Raw genomic sequence first — 21,919 nt, forward strand, 5'->3', positions numbered from 1 at the left:
TTGAAAATGACTTTTCCACTTTTTGGTAATTTAATTCAATATTCATTATCCCTTTAAAATTAGATTTTTAAATTTTGAATATTAAGAATTTTAAATTGTTAATACCTAACATTGAAATGGAAAAATTAATCTAAAAATGTAAAGAAGCCGTTTTTAGATAAATTATATGACGAACTCTAACATGTTTTCAGAAACTTGATCGGATGAGTAAGTTGATACATTTGACTAGAAAAAAACAAAATTAATACTAGGCATTCGTGTAATCCGTTATTGCTATGTTAGGGCACGCACAGGAGCGCACAGCTATTTCTTTTACACACAATCCAATATACACTTACTCTAATGATAGCGTACTTATTGGATACTAAGCACACGTTTACACGGCCCTGCCGAAATAAAATATCGAAATTGCCTATATTAAACTCCTTAAAAAAGTATCATCGTCAGTATCCGATTCCCTTAATTAATACAACTTTTATCAATGAAATGTGTTCATCTCTATAACTGTTTTAATATTTTAACTATTATTTGTAAATAATTAAAATTTTGTTGTTAATTGTTAAAAAACTAAAACAAAACGAATATTTACATTTGAAATTAGAAATTTTATGGACAAAAACCCGTACTGTAATCGTATAAATCACACCTAATTGTTAATAATGTTATATTGTAGTAATTTTTTTTACTGAATAGTAAATACAATTTTACTTAGGTAGTAATACTTTTTTGGAGTATTAGTTACAAGTTTACAACACGCCTATACTTCAATATTTTACAACGGCTGTATATTCTGATAAGTCTCCTACTGCCCTATTATTTCTATATTATACTTAATTTACTGACAAATGATAATAAACGACATTATCAGCATCAAATTAAAGCATACAATAGTAGGTACCTATATACCATATACGAGTCTTATTTTGCGACATGATCTATCCACACATATCGGTCTCGTAATAAATTGGTATATCTCAAATGATTTTTTTTCCCGTTAAACTTTATACGCTTAAGCGCCTCCAATGGCCGGCTTCTTATCTCCTGCCGCTCAAAGCCATGTCATCTCCATCACATACGCGTACTGTATAATAATACTTACAGATTGTATATTTTAATAATAAATGATAAAAAAAAAAAAAAAACTATATACGTCGGATTAGGTGAAATCAGCTGAATCCCTCCTCCCCCCTCTATACGATGTAAATTATAAATTGGTAGGTACTGCGGTTACCGACCGTGATTGTGACCGTTTAAAACGATTATACGCGGACCCGATCACGAGGCGATCCCGCCGCAGTCGCGAATAATATCCGTGCCCGTTCGCATTGATGCGATACGGCAAGAAGTCAGTCAGACGCACGTAAAGCGATGGCCGATTTTGCTTCGGTTATGCAAAAAGTGGACAAGCCGCCGTCGCCCGACGCCCGGGTGGTGGGCCTCCAGCAGGACGACCTGAGGCTGTACAAGGCCCGGTGGATAATTCTGGTCGTGTACATGCTTTACTCCATGGCCAACGCAGTGCACTGGATACAGTACAGCATCATATCCAACATCACGGTGAAGTTCTACGGCGTGTCAAACTTCGCCATAGACACCACGTCCACCATATACATGATCGTGTACGTGCCCCTGGTCGTACCGGCGTCCTGGGTTCTTGACCGACTGGTTAGTGTTGTATTGCGTTCGTTCATCATCATTGTTGTCGTTTTGGTGGTGGTGGTAGTGGTGGTGGTGGTTTTGGTGGTGGTCAAGGGCTAGCCAGAGTTTTTTAGAGGTGTTTTAATTGAATATGTATACATATAACATGTGGGGTGGGGAGTTCTTTACTAACACTCCATCATAGTCATCAATCTTCATATTGATGATACAAATATGGAATAGAACCACGTATTATAACAAAATATTTTAAATCATACAGTACATATTTTATTTTTTACTTATAAATACTGCCGATGGGAAGTAACCTCCCCTATAGCTGGTTGGTAGTGGAATGTGGTGGAAGTGGTGAATAGTCATCACTCATCGTGGTTGTTTGCCATTGTTAATGCGACTTTATAATATAGTCGTCGATGGTGACGTAAGCACTAGAATCAAAAACATTATTACCATCCGCCATAACTACACGCAATAAACAATACACATAATAAATTGATAGAAATCCGGCGATCTGTTATAATTGATCGACAATAAATTGACAACATTTCCACCCACAAAATTTATTTTAGACCCTATAGTGGCAAATATGCAATGAAACGCTCCCGATGACCGTTAATACATAATATATATAATTTATTAGTAGGTAGAACTAAGCCATGCGACATAGTTAAACTACGTATATACATATTATAATAGCCCGCAGCTGCATCGCCATTGAGAAATGCGCATATATTAAAATATTTTTACATTTATAAAATACATAATAAATAATAATGATAAATGTTGAAGTACCTCATACTAATCAATTACTTTATCAGTTATTCAGTTACGATTTAAAGGGTAAATTGGCAATTGGAAGGTCCGGCCCAAGGGTTTCAATAATTTATCGTCGTGTAATTCGATTGATATATTTCTTTATCCACGGTACTACGGTTAGTGTCACATTCGTTGAGTATGTGTTTGGTGGAAAGTATGACGGCACATGTTTAAATAAAGCGGAAGCGCCTCGCAAAACATTGCAGGGTGATTTAAATATTCTTAGTCTGCTGATGTTGTTTTCTTTCCTCCGTACAAATTGTTCTGGAGAATAGAAGGTTTTATTTCATTTAATTTGGTTTTTTGTTTTGACCAAAGAATTTGCCGGATTGTTAAGTACCTAATTAGTTTTATTATTCGTTTAATATTGTGAAAGGTGATGAACGAAATGTTGTCTACCGAGATCGAGGATGCTGTATTATTGGAATGTATGTCAGCTTTTTAGATACCTTTGGACCTGTGAAAATCAAGATGGTGAATAGTCTTTGCTTCTGGTCATCACTCATTACATTTATGAATGTTATTGCAATAGCTTTGATTGTGAGCAAGGAGTAACTTAAAATGATAAGTATTATTTTTTAGTTTTTCAAATTCATATTCAAGAGATTTTACAATAACAGTTGCTTCATCGGTGTACAAGGATCACTCTAGTGTAAGCTCGTATGTTATTCCTTCCTCGGTATATACAATAGTGATTCCCACATTACCTTGCAGGAATCCGTTATATATTTTAAATTTTAATATACTTAGTTTATTTCGTTTTTGTTTATGAAGTCATGTATACATAAATGAGACTTACTTGAGTTTCTGGGTGGATTGGCAAGATTGCATGATAGCAATGTTTAGGGCGTGTAGTTCATGGAGGAATGCTGGAGATTTTGGATGTGAGAATGTTTTGCAGTTTAATGTTGTTTTTTCGACAACAGCTTGAACCAAGCCCTGGTTTGATGGTAGATATAATTTTGTTTCTAGTAAATATGTTAGTACAAAAATCGTTGCAATTTCATGAAGTTTGATATAAAGTGACATTATGATGGTTAATTGGTATCTACATTAAGTAAGTAAGCTAGGGACTGAATTGGACCAAAAAGTTCTGGTTACCAGTCTTACTCTAACGTTATTAATTGTACCTATCTAATATTTTTTAAATTATAAATCAAGTGTAAAATGCTTATACATGCATCATAATATTATTAAATACGTAAGATTTGTTTTTGTAGCTTTCTCTATCAAAAAAGTGAAAAAACTTTCAAAAATATTTTTGCTACGATCTAACCAAACTTTAAATTTCATGACTGATACTTAAGGTATCTTATCTTTTTAACAACTTAAATTATTACACTTTTGACAATGTACTTGTTGCTAGAATACTTAAATATGAAGGAAAATAGTATAATATACTTATATGGATCCATAACGTAGTTCAATCCTTAATATATATATATATATATATATGTAAAACCCTCAAAATATACAAGGCACATACAATTGTAATACTTTAAAAATTATTAATTCATACTTGAATCCAGAATGAAATCTAAGAATTACATAATTAATACGAACTGACTTCAAACCGTTTAATTAGTGGTGTTCGTATGAGAACAATAAAATATTATTGAAAATCATAATATACTAAATATACTCAGAAAGTATGATGAGTATTGTGATGAGGCCCGCAGGCACGTAGGTACCTTCTAAATATTCTACAAAGGAAAAAAATGACCACTGTAACTTAATAGTTGATGTTGATGACATTGAAAGTGCTTATAAATATAAACTATTGAGTTACAAATTGACGAAAGTCTTACAACTGCCTTTCAAGTTTCATTATACCCATTGCCAATAACTTACAGTATTATTCGAGTCTCTATGAAACAAAATTTAACGAAATATTTGACTTTTGAAAATAAAAAACAATTAAAATTGTTAACTGTGTTTGGAACATCATATTCTAATTGTGAACAAACTTTTTCACTACCTAATGATGTGTGTGAATAACCGATGATCATTTAAATACTGCAGTGAGGATTTCTACATTGAAAATCAAACCTTCCAATAATAAATTGGTTGATATTTATTCAAATTCGAAAACTGCATTAACTTTTACTTTGTAATTTAAACATACCTTTAGAACACCTTATATCCCAGTTTTGTCCGTCCGTCTGACTGTTAGTTACCAATACATACCTAGTTACGAATGTTCGTATTAAGATTTTATAACCACGGTTCTATTCAAAGTACATTTACTTATACTAGTCAAAATTTAAAAAAAATCAAAAAATGAAGATTTAAAATAGATTTATAATTAGTAGCCAATATTAAAAATGACCAAATGTCCAAATATAAAAGTTAGGTACCAAAAAATTATTTTTGAATTGTATTATGGTATTTTAGTTTATTGCGTTGTATTAAAACGTGTTTAGAAATCATGAGTTTAGCATGCTCTCAGCTTTCCTAACTTGTTTTATTTAATTTTTACATTTATTATTATTATTATTATTATTATTATTATTATTATTATTATTATTATAACTTAGTTCATGGATAAATTGTTAAATTAACATAGGTACATCATAACATTGTGTACTTTAATAAACTAAATTTTATGTGGCCACACATTTTTGTTTAAAATAAAATAAATTAGGTGTATTCAAATTGTGACCCATGAAAAATTTTAATTTATTTTTTGGCCCTTGACATCAAAAAGGCTACCGACCCCTGTTGTAAACGAAAACCTGCATCGGTCCACATTACCCAAGGCAATCAAATATTTTAAATTAACAAATCAAATGCTGTCAGGATGATCAATCGCAACTACATGATTTAATTATTTAACCTCAACCAATATAGCTAATTTAATAATACCTTGTCTGATAAATGTATTATTTATACACTTAGTTTCAGCTCGACAATTTTTTTTATTAAATATTGTCGTTTAATTATTTTAATCACTATGGATGTATAAGTACATAAATACCCACCCTAAATAATAAATTATATATAATAATCTTTTTTTTTTTTATTATGGTATCGAGGACTGGAGGAGGAACTATGGTGCCAGTACTTCTCCTTCAGCCCAGATATATATAATAATCTCTAAATTTGAATTTATATTCGACAAAATACCAATCATAAATTAATTACACATTAAATATTTAAAAATCAATGGAAATTTCACTTAATCGCGTCTGGTGTTAAATTTATTAAAAATCTGAATTAGTATATGTTTATAAAATTTTGAAGTTATAAAATAGTTTAATAACAATTAAACGTAGAACGTGCATATGTACGAATAATCTGCTTTATCACATATTTGCTTGTATTGTGTTTCAGGGTCTTAAAGTGACGATGGTGATGGGCGCTGCTGGCACATGTCTGGGAGCATGGATTAAGGTTTTTTCTGCTGTACCTGGTCGATTTTTGATCACGCTGCTGGGACAAGGTTTAGTGGCGTGCTCACAAGCATTCATCCTGAGTTTGCCTTCCAGATTAGCGGCGGTTTGGTTTGGATCTACCGAAGTATCTACCGCTTGTTCTTTAGGAGTTTTTGGCAACCAGGTAAATTCGTCTCAACCTTTTATTTAGGACGGAACATGAGTTAATGATTCAATACGCCGATGAGAACACATAAAAAAAAAAGTCCAAATTAAAAAAAAGTTACATTTTTTATAGTATCATGGATTGTCAATCTATTACAAACTAAACAAATAATGTCCAAAACATATTTAGAATACTGCCAGCTTAGATAAATATTTATAGTCGTATATTGACACAACCATACTGCGATACCACACATCAATTACTCGTAACGTGTCAAATATTTACGTGTATACAGGGTGGGCCATCGTATTTTCAGTCAAGTTGATATAGGAGAACAGAGGAAAATGCGGTGACCCACACTCTATAAATATTAAGTATTGTGTTAGGTACCTCGTGCCTACTATATAATACAATTCTGATTTCATATGAAAACTATAAAGGACATAACACAGTCTATAGTTACCTCGTATGATCAATGAAAATGTGTCATTACTCATGAATAGTATACCTGCAAATACACGGTTATTTTATCAGGATCAATAACCTTTTCAAAACCTCAATAGGTTGAATGGTTAAATATCAATATAGATATCAAAACAATCTGTGATAACTAATAAAATACCAAGGCCATAAGAAATTAATTTTACATTTATTATTAATCTATAAATCAACAAATTCAATCTTTCATTCGTACCCCTAGAATTATATTTTAAAAATGCACTTGTATTTGTAAATTAAAATTTAGTATTTTACACTACTAACCCTTATATTGTAAAATACTAAATTAATTGTAGGTTCTGGTATTAACTAATAAATTTCGAATTTTAAAATTTTAATTTTAATTTTATATCTAAAATGTCCACTACCTATCATTTAAATTTTACCCAAACATAAATAACCGATGATTATAATAATGTTAGATAAAATGGTCAATTTCAATATGTAATACCATCGCGTCGTTGGAAATAGTCAAAGTATTGAGATGCAATACATTTCTCGGTTTTCTAAGATAATAAATAAAAATATATTAAATTCCATTCCCATTATAAAAATAAAACAATATCCTTAAAAAAAAAACCACGGAAGTTGTTCTAATGTATAGTTTTAGATGTCAAGTGTGCCGTAAGTCATTGAGTAGGTCATTGCAATGGATACGTCCATTTAAATTCAATAATAAAACATTGTATATGATGATAAGCAACTATGCCAGTGTATAATTATATAAATGTTTATATTGCAACAATTCGAATTTTTGATTCTTTTTGAATATAGATAATATTAACATAAAAGTTAATTTTGAAAATTATTTGTCTCTATAGTTAATCATTTTTAATTACTAACAACAATAAAACAAAATTGATTTTATCGAAACCTGTTATTGCTTAAAATTTACTGTTTATACTACATTATTGATTCTGATCTGAGCTAAGAATATGTGTTGATTTTACAATTATGTATATTTTTTTGTGTCTGCCATCAGTAGTCACCATCTTTTGGGGCAGTAAAAACGCTTTAGTTTTCTACTTTAACATATTTTCTGGTATAAAAATAAATTGCTAGTATAAATGTAACTGGTACTTTGAGGCATCAAAAGTAAAAAATTCTAAGCAATTTTAAACAATTAAAACACCCCAACAAAATTAAGGCAAAATGGAAATTTTTAAGTAAAACTATTTTTTGACGTTATTAATTTTGTTATTTTGTGTGACGCCATAGTGAAATAAAACGATATATACCTATATGGAATTTATATCAAATATATATTTTATTATTTTCAATACATAGTAAAATTTTCAAAATATTTTGACTTGTTTTGAGCTATTTATAGACATTTTCAGTTATTTACCTTTTTTCCTATAAATGTCATTCAACATTTTCAAATTTATTACATGATTCCTCGTTGAAAAAATTTATTAAGATACGTAGGAACGATTTTAGTTTTTTCAATTAAAACTTGACAAAACATGACAAAACTTCTAAAAAAAATCTTGACAATTTACAGCTTGTGTAGTTGAGTAAAATGTTAATCATTTATAGCTAAGGATTGAAAGTTTAAAACAAGGTTTCTAATAAGTAGTTATACTATAACCAAAAATCTAAAAAAGAATATAAATACCGTTTTTTATAAATAAATTAAGTTCAAATTTGGACGAAATTAGATATTTAAATAAAGAATAACAATTTATTTTGTTGTAATTTAAAAATTGTATTAATGAATACTTGAAACTTTTAAAGTAGGTATATTATTATATTTTATACACATTACACCCAATGTCATTTTTAAATGCTATATTTTTGGCAAACATGAATTCAACATATTATATTGGGTAATAATGGTCAATAGAAGTTTTTGTTCGGGATTGTTTTTTCAATACACATCAATATCCATATGACCATATTACAGTGACCCACACGATGCCTAATTTACGACAGAGTGGCATCCACTTCTTCACCTTTTTTTAGTTGAGTATATAATATACCTATTGCTATTCAATTTAATTGATTATTTTAATATTCTGCAATATTTTTAATTTTAGAATTACATTTGTAGATCGTGGAAAAAAGATGTAGGCATTCAAATTAGTAACTAATTAGTACCTTCCTGGTTACTAAATTAGCAATGTAGAGTTATAACTTATAATAATATTACGTATGTAATTTAATCATCTAGGATGTCCATTTATTTTTAATAAATATTTAATAACAAGTATAATGGTTCTATGAAGCATAAAATAGATGTTACCTGTCGTGTTATTCTATTTTAGACCTTAACATATACAAAAATATTATGCTACGATCACAAGAAAAATAACATCCTGTTTATCTAATCTAGTAAATATTTGATTAATTATATTACAAATCATAACAAACCGCAAGTATAGGTACCACTTGTCCACTTGCTATACTTACATTATTTCTTGACTTTGCTGCATTATCTTCCAGTACTATTATGTAGTTATATTTTCATAAAGGAATCTTTGACAGGATGTTACCAATATCCATAATTTGTGTTAACGACATTGCCCTCGTAACGGTAATGTATATCTGGTTAAATTAGGTCCATTTATATTAAGCCATGAATAGGGGGACAGTATATAGAAATGGGTCCACATAACTATAATAGGAGCACCTAAGCCGCAACTACCGCGTATCAATAACAAAACCATAAAATGTGAAAAGCAATACATTTGTATTCAATGCGTGTATGGTTGCTTATGAAAATGTAACTTACTTAACATTGATCTTGCATGTATCAATCGTTCGAGATATTCTTTTAGTCTGAGCAGAGTAATGATATTTTTGTATTAATTGTTATTATTTTTTTCGTCTGAGAAAGGAACACTTATTGAAGCATTTTTTCTGGTTGTAAAGAGAATGTATTTTGTAGATAAGGGGGGGGGAAGAAAAAATTAAAGAGTACTTTTCAAAATAATCGGGAAAAACAAAAAAAAACTAAAATTTTTACCCAAAACGTAAAAAAATGAAAAATATTTTGTTTTATTGTCTCCATCCAAAAATTAATAACAGTTGAGAATTTATCATAAAATATTTATATTAGCATTTTCTAGAATATGTAATTTCCAATGTATTTTGGCTCTGTAATTATAAATATTTAAAATTCTCTGCTTTTTTAGTTATTTTTGGATTTCTATATGATACCATTTTTGTTTGTGAGTAAAATTTAATTAAGGTTCTTCATTGTTTGCTATTGCCTATTACGTGATTTAAAAATATCGACAGTACATAGTTACACATATTTTCAAAGTATTTAACTTACAAATATACATAGATCTTCGTAAGTTGTTCTTACCGCCATCAACAAATATTACGAATTCATAAGCAACATTTTTTTTATAAACATTTTAAGCTCAAATTTTAACGAAATTAGAAATAGACGAAAATTAACAAACTATCTTTATTATTTTTTTGTCATTCAAATGATTTTTATCGAATTGAAACTATTCGCAATATCGTATATTATTATTTTCTCTTCGAAATAATATTTTCAAAATATTAAGAATAATTTTAAACTATTTATTCCAAGAAGCTATTTAGGTACTTACACCATTCTATACTGTTATTCTGTATTCACGTATAACTTCTAAACAATTAAAATAGGCGATACAATATTATAATAGGTATTATATAATGATATTATATTGGCTAAATCTAGCTCAACGGCAACTAAATTAACATAAGGTATTGCTAAAAATAAAATAAAATATTGATTTCAGTATGAAATATTAATAGGTAAGTAATAAATTGTAAAATGCATTTGGAAATAGAGGCTGCATGTAGCATAGCGTACTGTTTCTTTAGTTTCTACCAAGAATAATTTTGCGTATGCAATGATTTATTGTTAAATTCAAATTTGACACATCCATTGATTACAGTTATCTACTCAAATACTCAATGGTATATAAGTAGGAACTCGAAACCCATTATTATACAGCAAAATGATTATTGTTGTTCATGATTTATTTTTTCTTTAGTAATATACATTTTTCCATAGCTAAAATTATGGGCGACGGTAAGTACCGGTACATAGTTTGAGGTCGATATGCCGGTATACCATCTTTTTCTTAAGAACGGTACACTGAAAATATCGATAAACCTGAAGATTTTATTTTTATTTATTAATTTAATAAGAAGTAAATTAAATCATACAAATGTTATAATATATAGGTATACTTCTTTTTAATAATAAATCAAATTATAACTATAATCTATTATATAACTAAAATATTTTCAATACTGGAATACCGATAATATCTAAAATACCGAAATGTCAAGTATGCCAAATATACCGAATCAAAATACCGGTTTAACGATATTTTCGGTAACCGACTCATACCAGTATAAAATATCATACCGAAATATCAAAGGAAAAAAAATACCAATTACTCCTAGCTAATATTATTAATTTATATTTAATTGATAAATATTAACAGATATAAAATGTTCTAATATAATAATATAATATATTAATTTTAATTAAATTTAAATAAATTTAAAAACTAAATTTATTATTTTAAAAATTATAATATATTTATCGTTATAACAGGTGGATAAACCATAATATAGCTAGTAATTTCATATACCTACCTACATTTAAAAATAATATGTTATACGTGTGTGTGTAATGTGTATATAATTATGTGTACATAATTTATATGTATAGAAATAACTAATACCTAACTAGACAACTAACCGTATTGTTCAAAATTAAATAGATTTCAATTTTTTTTAGCTAGGAGCAGCACTTGGATTTTTAATACCGCCGATGATAGTACAGGATAGCGATAATTTAGAAGACATAGGATATGATCTATGGAAAATGTTTATATCCTTCGCTATTTTGAACACTGTAGTATTCTTTTTAGTTATTTGGAGTAAGTATTATTCACTGGGGTGTGTGTCTGTGTGTGTGTCATTGTCTTACATCAAAGACAAACGTTATATTATTTCAGTCATACAAGCCGAACCACATATAGCCCCAAGTAATGCACAAGTTGTACAAAGAAAAAAAAGAGATGACCCGGCAATATTACAAGACGTATTCATGAGCTCGGTTAAAGAATTGCTGAAAAACAATGGTTACATTTTATTACTTATATCTTACGGTATTAATGTCGGTGCATTTTTTGCGATATCAACTTTGCTCAACCAATTTATTTTGCTCTATTTCCCAGTGAGTAAACTTAAAATAAAAATAATTCATAGTTATTCGGTGCATTTATTATTTTATTTTAGGGTCACGAAGAAGACGTTGGACGAATTGGCCTCACATTAGTACTATGTGGCCTAGGCGGTTCGATTATATGTGGATACATTCTAGATAAAACACATCTCTATAAGTAAGACACTTATTATATAAACTAAACGTAAGTAACATTTTATCTTTTATGTACCTATTTGATATAATTTTCTAATACCTATTAGAATATTTACAATTATTAATTTAGACACCTTATATTACTTATTAGTTATTCGGTAAGTACCTAGGTACCTAGAATAATTACTCGATAACATTTAATCATAAATTAACCTCTGTACATGACCTTACCTCACGCCATGAGCGTATACATGATACATCAACTCAATCATAAATTCCGAGAAATCATAATATAAAAAATAAATATAGTAGTATTATCATAACTAATTATTTATATTTGTACAATGGTCACCTTTAGGTTTTAATTAATAAATAAGGCTTAAAAAATCTCATTTAGACAACAATAGCTGAAAACTCATCTTAATTGGAGAATTAAAAAAAAATATAAATATTATTCGATATTATCCATATTATTATACTGACAAATTTAAAATACATTTAAAGTTTAAAAAAAAATACTCAGCGTTTACAAATATCACTATTTTTTCAATATTATTGCATGAAAACGAAACTTTAAGTATAAAATAATAAAACATACAGTTTTTTTGACCTCCAGACATAAGACATCTTAATGTCGAAATCAATAAAAATAAAAATTATTGTATACGACAAAACGATTTTGAGTAAACGAAGTAAGTGGTCATCATCTTGTATTTAAAATAAATAATACACAAATATTTATGTAATAAATATTAAAACTGAAAAAAAATGTTCATAAATAATATAAATAAGTACCACTCAAAAATGACGAAAAAAACATTGTTTTAACAAGCCAATATACATTATACATTCTTCACATCGCTCATAATCTTAAAGTACTTACATATTATTATTATCGCATATTTTGTAATAAGTACTTTTTGACGTTTTTATCTTGTACCTATATTGAAGGAAATTTAAATAAGTTTGAATATTTCTTATTTTGTGTAATATAAGGTAATGTGTCAAAATTTAAAACTTAAAATCACATATTTTACATTTGTATTTACGTCCTAAACGTTAAAAAATGTGGACATTTTACAGAGGAAAAAGCAATATTTGTGTAGGTTACCTTTTGATTATTAATATTTTTAGAAATTTAAAGTTTTATTCTAAACTTACCGTAATTAATATATATATAGGTATATACAAGTTTAATAGGGTTACATAGGTAGAATTCAAACACCATTTCAATAGGTAGTGTAAATTACCATTAACTTAATGTTTTATACATTTTATCTATTACGATAGCTTATTTTTCTGAAGATAACTACTAACTTTTCACAGATTTTAAATAAATAATATAGAATAACTTCAATGTATTCAACTGCTACTCAAATGATTAACAGTATACATTAAATAAATTGTTATATTTATAGATATACCTACCTTATAAATTTAATATTTACAAATAATTAATAATATAAACGATCATCACAGTTCTATCCAGTTTATAACACTTTATTTACTCAAGTTTAAACAAAATCCATACTTCAATACTTATTAATAGGAGTAGATATGCACCTGCAACGTAACTCAAGAGAAATGTATACTTTTCACACGTTAACTAATTTATGTATATTTTACAATTTTACGATTAAACGATTAATTTAATTTATTTCATAACATATAAGTAACCCAAGTAATACAATAATATTACTAATATACTATTTAAAAAATAATTTATTGTCTTTGACCTTTTTAGTTTTTATTTAGATGTATGGCGTCATATAGAATAACTGACATATATATTATACTTGACATAATTTATCTTATATGTCTAATCTAATGCATACTTAATCTTAAAATTTTTAATCCAGTATGGAAGTTACATTGTTACCTATACATTTTTGATAACTACGTTACATAATATTTAACTCTATAACAATTTTAAAGCAAAATATTATAATAGACGATTCACATTTACAGAGAAACAACCCTGATGGTTTACGGCAGTACATTGATCTCGATGTTGATATATACGTTCAGCTTGTCGCACGGTCAATCTATTTGGATAATATACATTACGGCTTCGTTATTGGGGTAAGTTTGGCAGCCAGAAATAATTAATCACTGTATATTGTATGTTAAACAATAAAGCAATATCAGCTGATCCGTGCCAAGGGAATGGCAATGGGGCAAGCGCCCTAGGGTGGCAAAATTTGTAACATTTTAAAGGGCTCAAATTTTAAAGTATGTATGTTTGATGGAGTTACCAAAAATTATTTCCTCGAGCGGGCCAACAATAGTTAATAAATAATAGTACCGTGTCACAGGAGGCACATACTAAATATGACGATAAAGTAGTCAGAACTCAAAGCCAAATTTTTATTTTTTTAGTATGCCAAAATAATATTATCTAATGACTAATCTAATAATATATATTATATTTGATTGGGTTTTAGTGGTTTTACAAGAATACTTAATAGTAAGCGTTTCATGGCCTATTAAAAAAATTACAAATGATATATATGCTCATATTACAGAATATGGGTAAAATAATATAATATGTGTGCAGCCAAATCGTTTCCTGGTGTACAAAAAATTAAAACATACATTTTTATAAATCATTTTTTTCTTAAAATAAGTTGATAGCTACTTATTTAATATAATAATATTATAGAATTATTAATAATCTTCAATTGGATGTTGAAATTGATTGTTCAGGAATTCGGTTCAACGCATATATTAGGTAATGTTATAGGCAATAGCTACAGCTACATCACTGTTTCAAAGTGTGTTATTCAGTAGTATAATAACCGTTGTGATAATCGCCATGTGGATTTTATCATAGTTCATTTAAAATTATTCTTAACTTGGTTAATTTATCATAAATATTTCGACATAATAACATTCGAACGTGCAGTGTTCAAATACACAATCCACATATTATTTGTTTATTTCATTTTTATTAAAATTTATTTTTACTATTAATACAAACGTCATCTTATACATTTGGTTTGAGCATTTTTTTAAGTTTGGTTCAGGTTCATTGTAAAATTTGGATATTTCGGTTCGTGTTCAAAAAACAAAGCCTGTACCATAGTTCAAAAATGTTGGTAAAAGACTGTAGCTTAAGAGATATAAAATCATAATATTATGTATAATAATTTTTCATATTATTTGTATAATAAACATGTACTATGTATATATTATATTATTTACTTATTATAAAATTAAACCTATATGGTCATACATGATATAGGCTGTTCATGACTGGATATCTACCAGTCGGCTACGAATTAGCCATCGAATTGACGTACCCAATACCCGAAGGCACGTCCAGCGGACTATTAAACGGCGGCACCCAACTGATCGGTTTCATCCTGACGTCGATTTACAGCTGGGTATTCAGCACCATGGGTGATTTGGCGGCCAACATGATGATTGTCGGGTTGCTGACTTTCGGGTTCTTGTTGACAATATTCATACCGACTGACCTGAAGAGGCAGGCCGCGCATAAAGCGATCGACGAAAAACAAAAATTGGGATTTGGACTTTGAATAATATAATATATTATTATATAAATTATTATATTATACGTAAAATATTTTATTACAATCATCGTCGTATCTTCTATTGTTACCGGATTCATTTATTGATGTATTCTATTTTTTTTCTAATTCGTTTTGGTAATATTTTATTATTATACTATTATTATACTGTGTACATAATATATGATATATTATTATTAAGAGTCTATAGCAAATAAAAATATGCATACAAATATACAAACGCGCCCGCGGTCACAGACAACCATCTCGGTTTCCTGCACCGAATTCGTGGAATTTAGATAATATTAAAATACTGTAGTTTACTAACGTGGGTATAATGAATAAAGCGGTAGACATATTTTATACAGAGCTGGTATCTACTATATAGACTTCGTTTCGTTTTCGGTTGCACTCATCCTTCCTTTCACTCTGCATCTTCCTACACGACAGCACTACGACTATAGTAAATTAATAACATTACATATCACAATACTCGTTTGTACAACCTCTGATTTAGAATCATGATTTTTATGCATAAAATTACTGTAATCTTCAAACATGTTTTTGGTAGTCCGATAAGAGTGTAAAAGATTTTTTGTAAACTGGAAAAATTGAAACCATAATGTAAATATAATATGGTATTTAAGGCTGTATAGAGTCGAATCGTTTCCGGAAATATAAAAATTAAAATATACATTTTTTTCATTTTTTTAAATCAATTTTTTTTTTTAATTAGATGGTATAACTACGTTATGGTATTCAATTAAAATTATATTTTTAAATAAAAGAGCAACGTTATTATATTGGTACCAAAATAAATATTAATTAATAGGTAAATGTGAATCATTACGGTGTTTAAATTGTATATAATAATATTATTGATTTTGTAAATCTTTAATCAGATGTTTAAATATATGTATAAGGAATTCGGTTCAAAGCATGACGTGTTATGCCTTATGTATTTAGTTTGTTTAATAGACGATAGACATAACTACAGCAAGTAGATATACTACCTATACATATAATATCACCGTTTCAACATGTGTTACTCAGTGGTTTAATCGTTGTGATAATCACCACGTGGATTTTATCATAGCTTATTTAACATTATTCAGTTTTAATTTAATAAGTAATAACGTAAGTTCATTTATCATAAATATTTTGACTTTGTAACATTGAAATATTCTGCAGTGCACAAACGCACAATCCACATATTATTTGTTTGTTAAATGTTTGTTTCATTGTTACTATTATTTTTTTTTACATTCAATACAAACGCTATGATATGTACCTAGTGTATTTGAATACATAAAAAAAAATGTTTTCATCATATTTCGTCATAATAATTGTTAACGTTTTTGGAATTTTTTCAAGTTGGTTGGGGCTTGATGAAAAATTTTAATATTTCGGTCCTTGTTCAAAAATGTAGGTAAGACATTGAGGCCAATCTGGTATACAATCATGTGTGTGATAATTTTTCATAGTATATAAAAATAAAATATTTGTTTAATATACATATACAATTTATGTATTATTTAGTTACATATTATAAAATATAATCTAAATGGCAGTGCGTGCAATAGATAGGCTGTCATGAGTGAATATCTGAACGCCGGCTCGAGATAGCCATTGAATTGACGTACCTAATACCCAAAGGCACGTCCAGCGGACTATTAAACGGCGGCACACAACTGATCGGTTTCATCCTGACGTCGATTTACAGCTGGGTATTCAACATCATGTGTGATTTGGCGGCCAACATGATGATGGTCGGGTTGCTGACAATATTAATGCTGACTGCAGACCTGAAGAGGCCTCACACAAAGTGATGGACGATAAATAAAAATTGGGATTTGAACTTTGAAAATAATATAATATTTTATTATATAAATTAATTCAAATTATTATACTATTCGTAATATTATATTGTGTGGCAAGGGCAGGAAGTGAGCTATTTTAGTCCCAGTCGAGAACTGCATTTCGTCCAAGACTGAAATTACCTTTCTGCACGAACCACATATACCATTTTTTTATCATTCATTTGGGTTCATCGATCACGGGAAAGGTAATAGGTACAGGGATCTATGTAAAAACTAGACTATTCTTCGAAAACCATTTCATGAAAAAGAAAATCGTGGGTGTAGTGTGTTACAATAATATTAGCAGATGAAATAAAACTACTTTATCAAAAGGGTACGAGAAAAAAATTTGATAAAATATTAAGTTTTTAATGGAAAAATAAAAAAATAAAATGTTCAATTGAAATTAATTTATTATTATAGGTACAAATATAAGACCAATAGATTATTATTTATTATGATAGAAACATAAAATATGACTAGATTTTGCCGGCTGGCGTCTGCCGTTCGGTTTTTTTACATACACAATTAGATTGTAGTAAACAGACAGTGGCGTTTTTCACCGACCGATCAGTTCGCCGACTCTGGTTTATTTACTGTTTGTTTAAGTATAACAACTTATAATTGTATTAAATATGTATTTTATTACTTTTATTACTTAATTACTTAATAATATAAAATCACATTATTTTCTATATTATAACATAACCTATAAAAAGTGAATTATCAATATATGTCCTTATCACACATGCCTCTTTTTTTTTTACAACAAAAATATATTGATAAATACACATAAGAATATATGTCCTTATCACACATTTACTATGATAGGAGAAACACGGCAACCCTTAGATCATATACTATCATGGATGGAGCCACGGTGTATTATTTAGTTGCCGATATTATCGACGAGTCTCTTGATTATGTGCTCGATATGCGCATGAGCGAAGTTACTAGTCGCATTTTTACCAGTTGGGAAATCAGATATCAGTCTATTGATATTTGATGTTAAAGTACGGTATTTTATTTATTGTTTTGTATTATACATTTATACGTCTATGAAACTTTGTATTGTATGGTATAATAGTTTTTCTATTATATAGTATTATACACATTTTATACGGTATAAAATCCTGTATCCTATCTTTTAAGATATATACATTTTTTAAATATTTATTTTTTTATAAAATTTTCATTATAATGGTTATGCAATTATAAATAAATAATTAATTAATCAAAATTAATTGCCAGCCGGCAAAATCCGATCGTCTGATTGGACCCTTCGTATCCAGTAAGCAACGGCCGTGACACTTTTTAGTCGCAACGGTGGAGACCATGAATCTGAGGAGCGTTTAAATACAGGAATACACCGCTCATGGTGCGCTTGCGCATTTGCTATCTTGCGCATAATGTAGATATTAGATAGTATGTTGATTATCAGTTATCAGTAATTTAAGCGGCAAACTAAAATGTTTAATAAATAGTAAGCTACTTTTTTTAGCTATCTTTATGGTGCTATTTCATTTAAGGTCACTAGTAAAACACATTTTACCTGACACATTAACACACTTATGACATAGGAATTTAGAGTATTTAGACATCTTCTATTTCTAACATATTGATTGAAGCAAGATTATAAAAATGTAATAGGCGGGAATTCCTGAATATGATATACTAAAATCCGATCTATAGTAGCTAGTGTATAACTTTTTTGTACTTCACGATATATTATTTCTTTATACAAATGTATTTTGTTTGTGATATTTGTAATAAAACTTTTACAATGAAATACTCACTAGAGAGACATAAAAAAATGTCCACAAGATAGAAAATATTATTTTTGAAAAATCATATTTTTCAAAATGTAATAGTTACAGTAATCTTAGTTTTAAAAAGAAAACTCAATTGATTGATCATTTAAATTTTGAGCATGGCATGTCAATCAATAAAGACATTTTACAATTTAATAATATTACAGGTATTTATTTAAGTTTTTTCACTAAAATAATATTTGTTTAAGTCACACATTTATTCGTATTTCGAAGTAATAATTATTTCAAATATTAAAAGTAACTAATGTATTCTAGATTCTGAGTAAAGCGATGAATGTATTGATTTTACAATGTTTTTTTTTTTTAATACAATAAAAATGCTTTGATTTTCTTCATCATCTTTTCTGATAAGAAAGTGAATCAAGTTGGTACTTTTGGGTGGTCAAAAGCAAAACAATTTTAAGCAAAAACCTCTCCAATCAGAATCGTTTGTTGTATAGGTACAATGATATTATATCATTGAATTCAAATTTAATTGACTTTGAATTAAATTAGATGAAAAATTATTATTTTTAGAATTTTATAACTGGAAAATTATGCACGAATTAGAAGAAAAATATTGTACCTACCATTGACTAAATGTACCAAATTATATAACTCAGTTTAAATATACTAAATTTGCAAATTGCAATATTAAATATTAATAATTATTAATTAATGTTCAATAGGTATAATATCACTGAGACACAATAAAATAATATATATTATTATTTATTGTTATTATAGTTAGCTCTTATCAGTTACTAATATCTGCGTTGTGCGGACGATACTGTATTGCTCATGCGCACCATGAGCCGTGTATTCCTGTATTTAAACGCTCCTTGAATCTGATTTACTCTACCATTCTCAAGGAAGTTATACGCTTCAAAAATGTTTACGCGTTCTGCAAGAAGGTTATTAGATAAAACCAGAGGTTTATGTTTTGTAAGGACCGTGGTATAGATTTCAGTGTTTGGTTGTCTAGGGGATACACCAACCATCTTTTTGGGATTTCTGTTTTTATGGGGATTCTCACTTGTCCAACCACTGGACGGAAAAATAAAGCTTTCCAACACTTCTATTGCCGTTGAAAACTAAACTTTCGTCGTGACAAAAAATATTTTATTACTATCTTCGTCGTATACCGTAATACGTATACGTATTAATTCGTTGATGTATTCTATTAAAAAAAAATTAATTTTGTTCATATTTCATTATTATACTATAACACTGTGTAGATTCTAGATTATATATAATAAACCATTATTAGTTTAGTATCATGACAAATAAACATATACATACAACTAAAGATACAAGCTGGCCAGAGGTCATGGACAACCACCTCGGTTTCCTGCTCCGAATTTTTGGAATTCAAATCATATTAAAATACCGTAGTGCACTAATGTTGGTATAGATGATAGATATATTTCATACAGAACCGGTATCTATACTATAGAATATATATAGGCATCGTTTCGTTTCCAGTTGCACCCGTCTTTCCTTTCACTCTGCATCGTCCTACAGGCTACAAGATAACACTGTGACCATAATAACATTTTAAGTCGTTATCACACTAACCATAAACTCGTTTACCTGACCTCTGATTTACCTAGTATCCCCAAATTCTGAAATTCTTCGAATTGTTAACTTTCTAATCTTCAAACATGTATTCAGAGTGTAAAAGATATTTTGTAAACTGGAAAAATGTAAGCTATAATGTGTATTTTTAATTAAATAATAATAGCTAGAATATTGGTTTACAAGTCTTAGCAGTTTATTAACATAAATTGGATTCTATGGTGGGTTAATGTAGGGTTTTTGACTCGATCAAAAAATAGTGAGAATATGTATATAATATGTTCTTGCTGTTACTCTAAATTTAATTGTATGGTGTAATGATGATATAATAAATCTTACCTGGAAAAATGCCATCCTTCAAAATCGTATTCATTTAAGAACTAGCACTTTCACGATTTAAATCAAGTAATCCTTAGTTTATGTTTATTATTCCAAAAATACTGATGTATATGATGATTTTTTGTTAAATAATTATGATCTTAATTTGAACTCTTGGTTTATTTCGGAGACTGAGATTTCAACTGATATTCTAAGTTCATTAAGAGTACAAACTGGTACAGAACCAGATGAAATGTCTCCATCATTTTTAAAAGCTTGTAAATAATCATTAATTATACCTTTATTATTGTTATTTAATTTTTTCACTTACTAATGGTAATTTTCCGATATTTGGAAAACATAATTTATTACATCAATTTATAAATCTGGAGACAGAAGTAATATATGTAACTATCGTTCTATTTCTAAATATTCGATTATCCCTAAATTATTTGAGGCAATCATTACAAATAATTAACAACGCTATTACCTAATTACATAAACCCAAACCAACATGGTTTTTTACCAGGGCATTCCATTCTAACGAATCTTTTAACCCATCAAACATATCTTTTATAATCGTATATGATCGAAATTGTCAAGTTGATACAATATATGTAGACTTCCAAAAGGTCTTCGATAAGGTTAACCAAGGTATTTTATTAAATAAGTTAAAGGCATTTGATGTTAATGGTTCATTTTGGTCATGGATCACTTCCTACCTACAAAACCCGTTCCCAAACAGTTAAACTTTCATCTCTTGTTTCTAATGATTTCCATGTATCGTCTGCCGGTGTTCTTCAAGGTTCACATTTAATGCCTTTGTTTTTTCTAATTTTTATTTATGATTTGACACTAGGATCTAATAACTTTATAACATTTTAACTTTTTCAGATGATACTAAATTATTTTGTACAGCTCAATCATCATCGGACTCTGAGATACTACAGGATCACTTAAAAAATTATGTGC

At 28.5% G+C, this 21,919-nt stretch overlaps 1 protein-coding gene across 1 annotated transcript; it reads left to right on the top strand.

The window, feature by feature from the left end:
* Nucleotides 1-1,271: 1,271 nt before the first annotated feature.
* Nucleotides 1,272-16,075, top strand: LOC111033651 (feline leukemia virus subgroup C receptor-related protein 2-like). Its single transcript, XM_022314506.1, has 7 exons — nucleotides 1,272-1,665; nucleotides 5,806-6,030; nucleotides 11,264-11,405; nucleotides 11,484-11,704; nucleotides 11,767-11,870; nucleotides 13,817-13,930; nucleotides 15,093-16,075. The coding sequence occupies exons 1-7, from the start codon at nucleotides 1,369-1,371 to the stop codon at nucleotides 15,388-15,390; spliced, it is 1,401 nt and encodes a 466-aa protein (XP_022170198.1). The 5' UTR covers nucleotides 1,272-1,368; the 3' UTR covers nucleotides 15,391-16,075.
* The last annotated feature ends 5,844 nt before the right edge of the window (nucleotides 16,076-21,919 follow it).

Source organism: Myzus persicae, unplaced genomic scaffold (genome assembly GCF_001856785.1).
Source record: "Myzus persicae strain clone G006 unplaced genomic scaffold, MPER_G0061.0, whole genome shotgun sequence".
Classification (NCBI taxonomy): domain Eukaryota; kingdom Metazoa; phylum Arthropoda; class Insecta; order Hemiptera; family Aphididae; genus Myzus; species Myzus persicae.

What these genes read in the sequence shown, in the direction of transcription:
- LOC111033651 (XM_022314506.1), top strand. Translation starts at nt 1,369, where the DNA reads ATGGCCGATTTTGCTTCGGTTATGCAAAAAGTGGACAAGCCGCCGTCG. An exon ending in ATTCTTTTTAGTTATTTGGA is followed by an intron (nt 11,406 to 11,483) that starts GTAAGTATTATT and finishes ATATTATTTCAG; the next exon opens with TCATACAAGCCGAACCACAT. An exon ending in TTATTTTGCTCTATTTCCCA is followed by an intron (nt 11,705 to 11,766) that starts GTGAGTAAACTT and finishes ATTTTATTTTAG; the next exon opens with GGTCACGAAGAAGACGTTGG.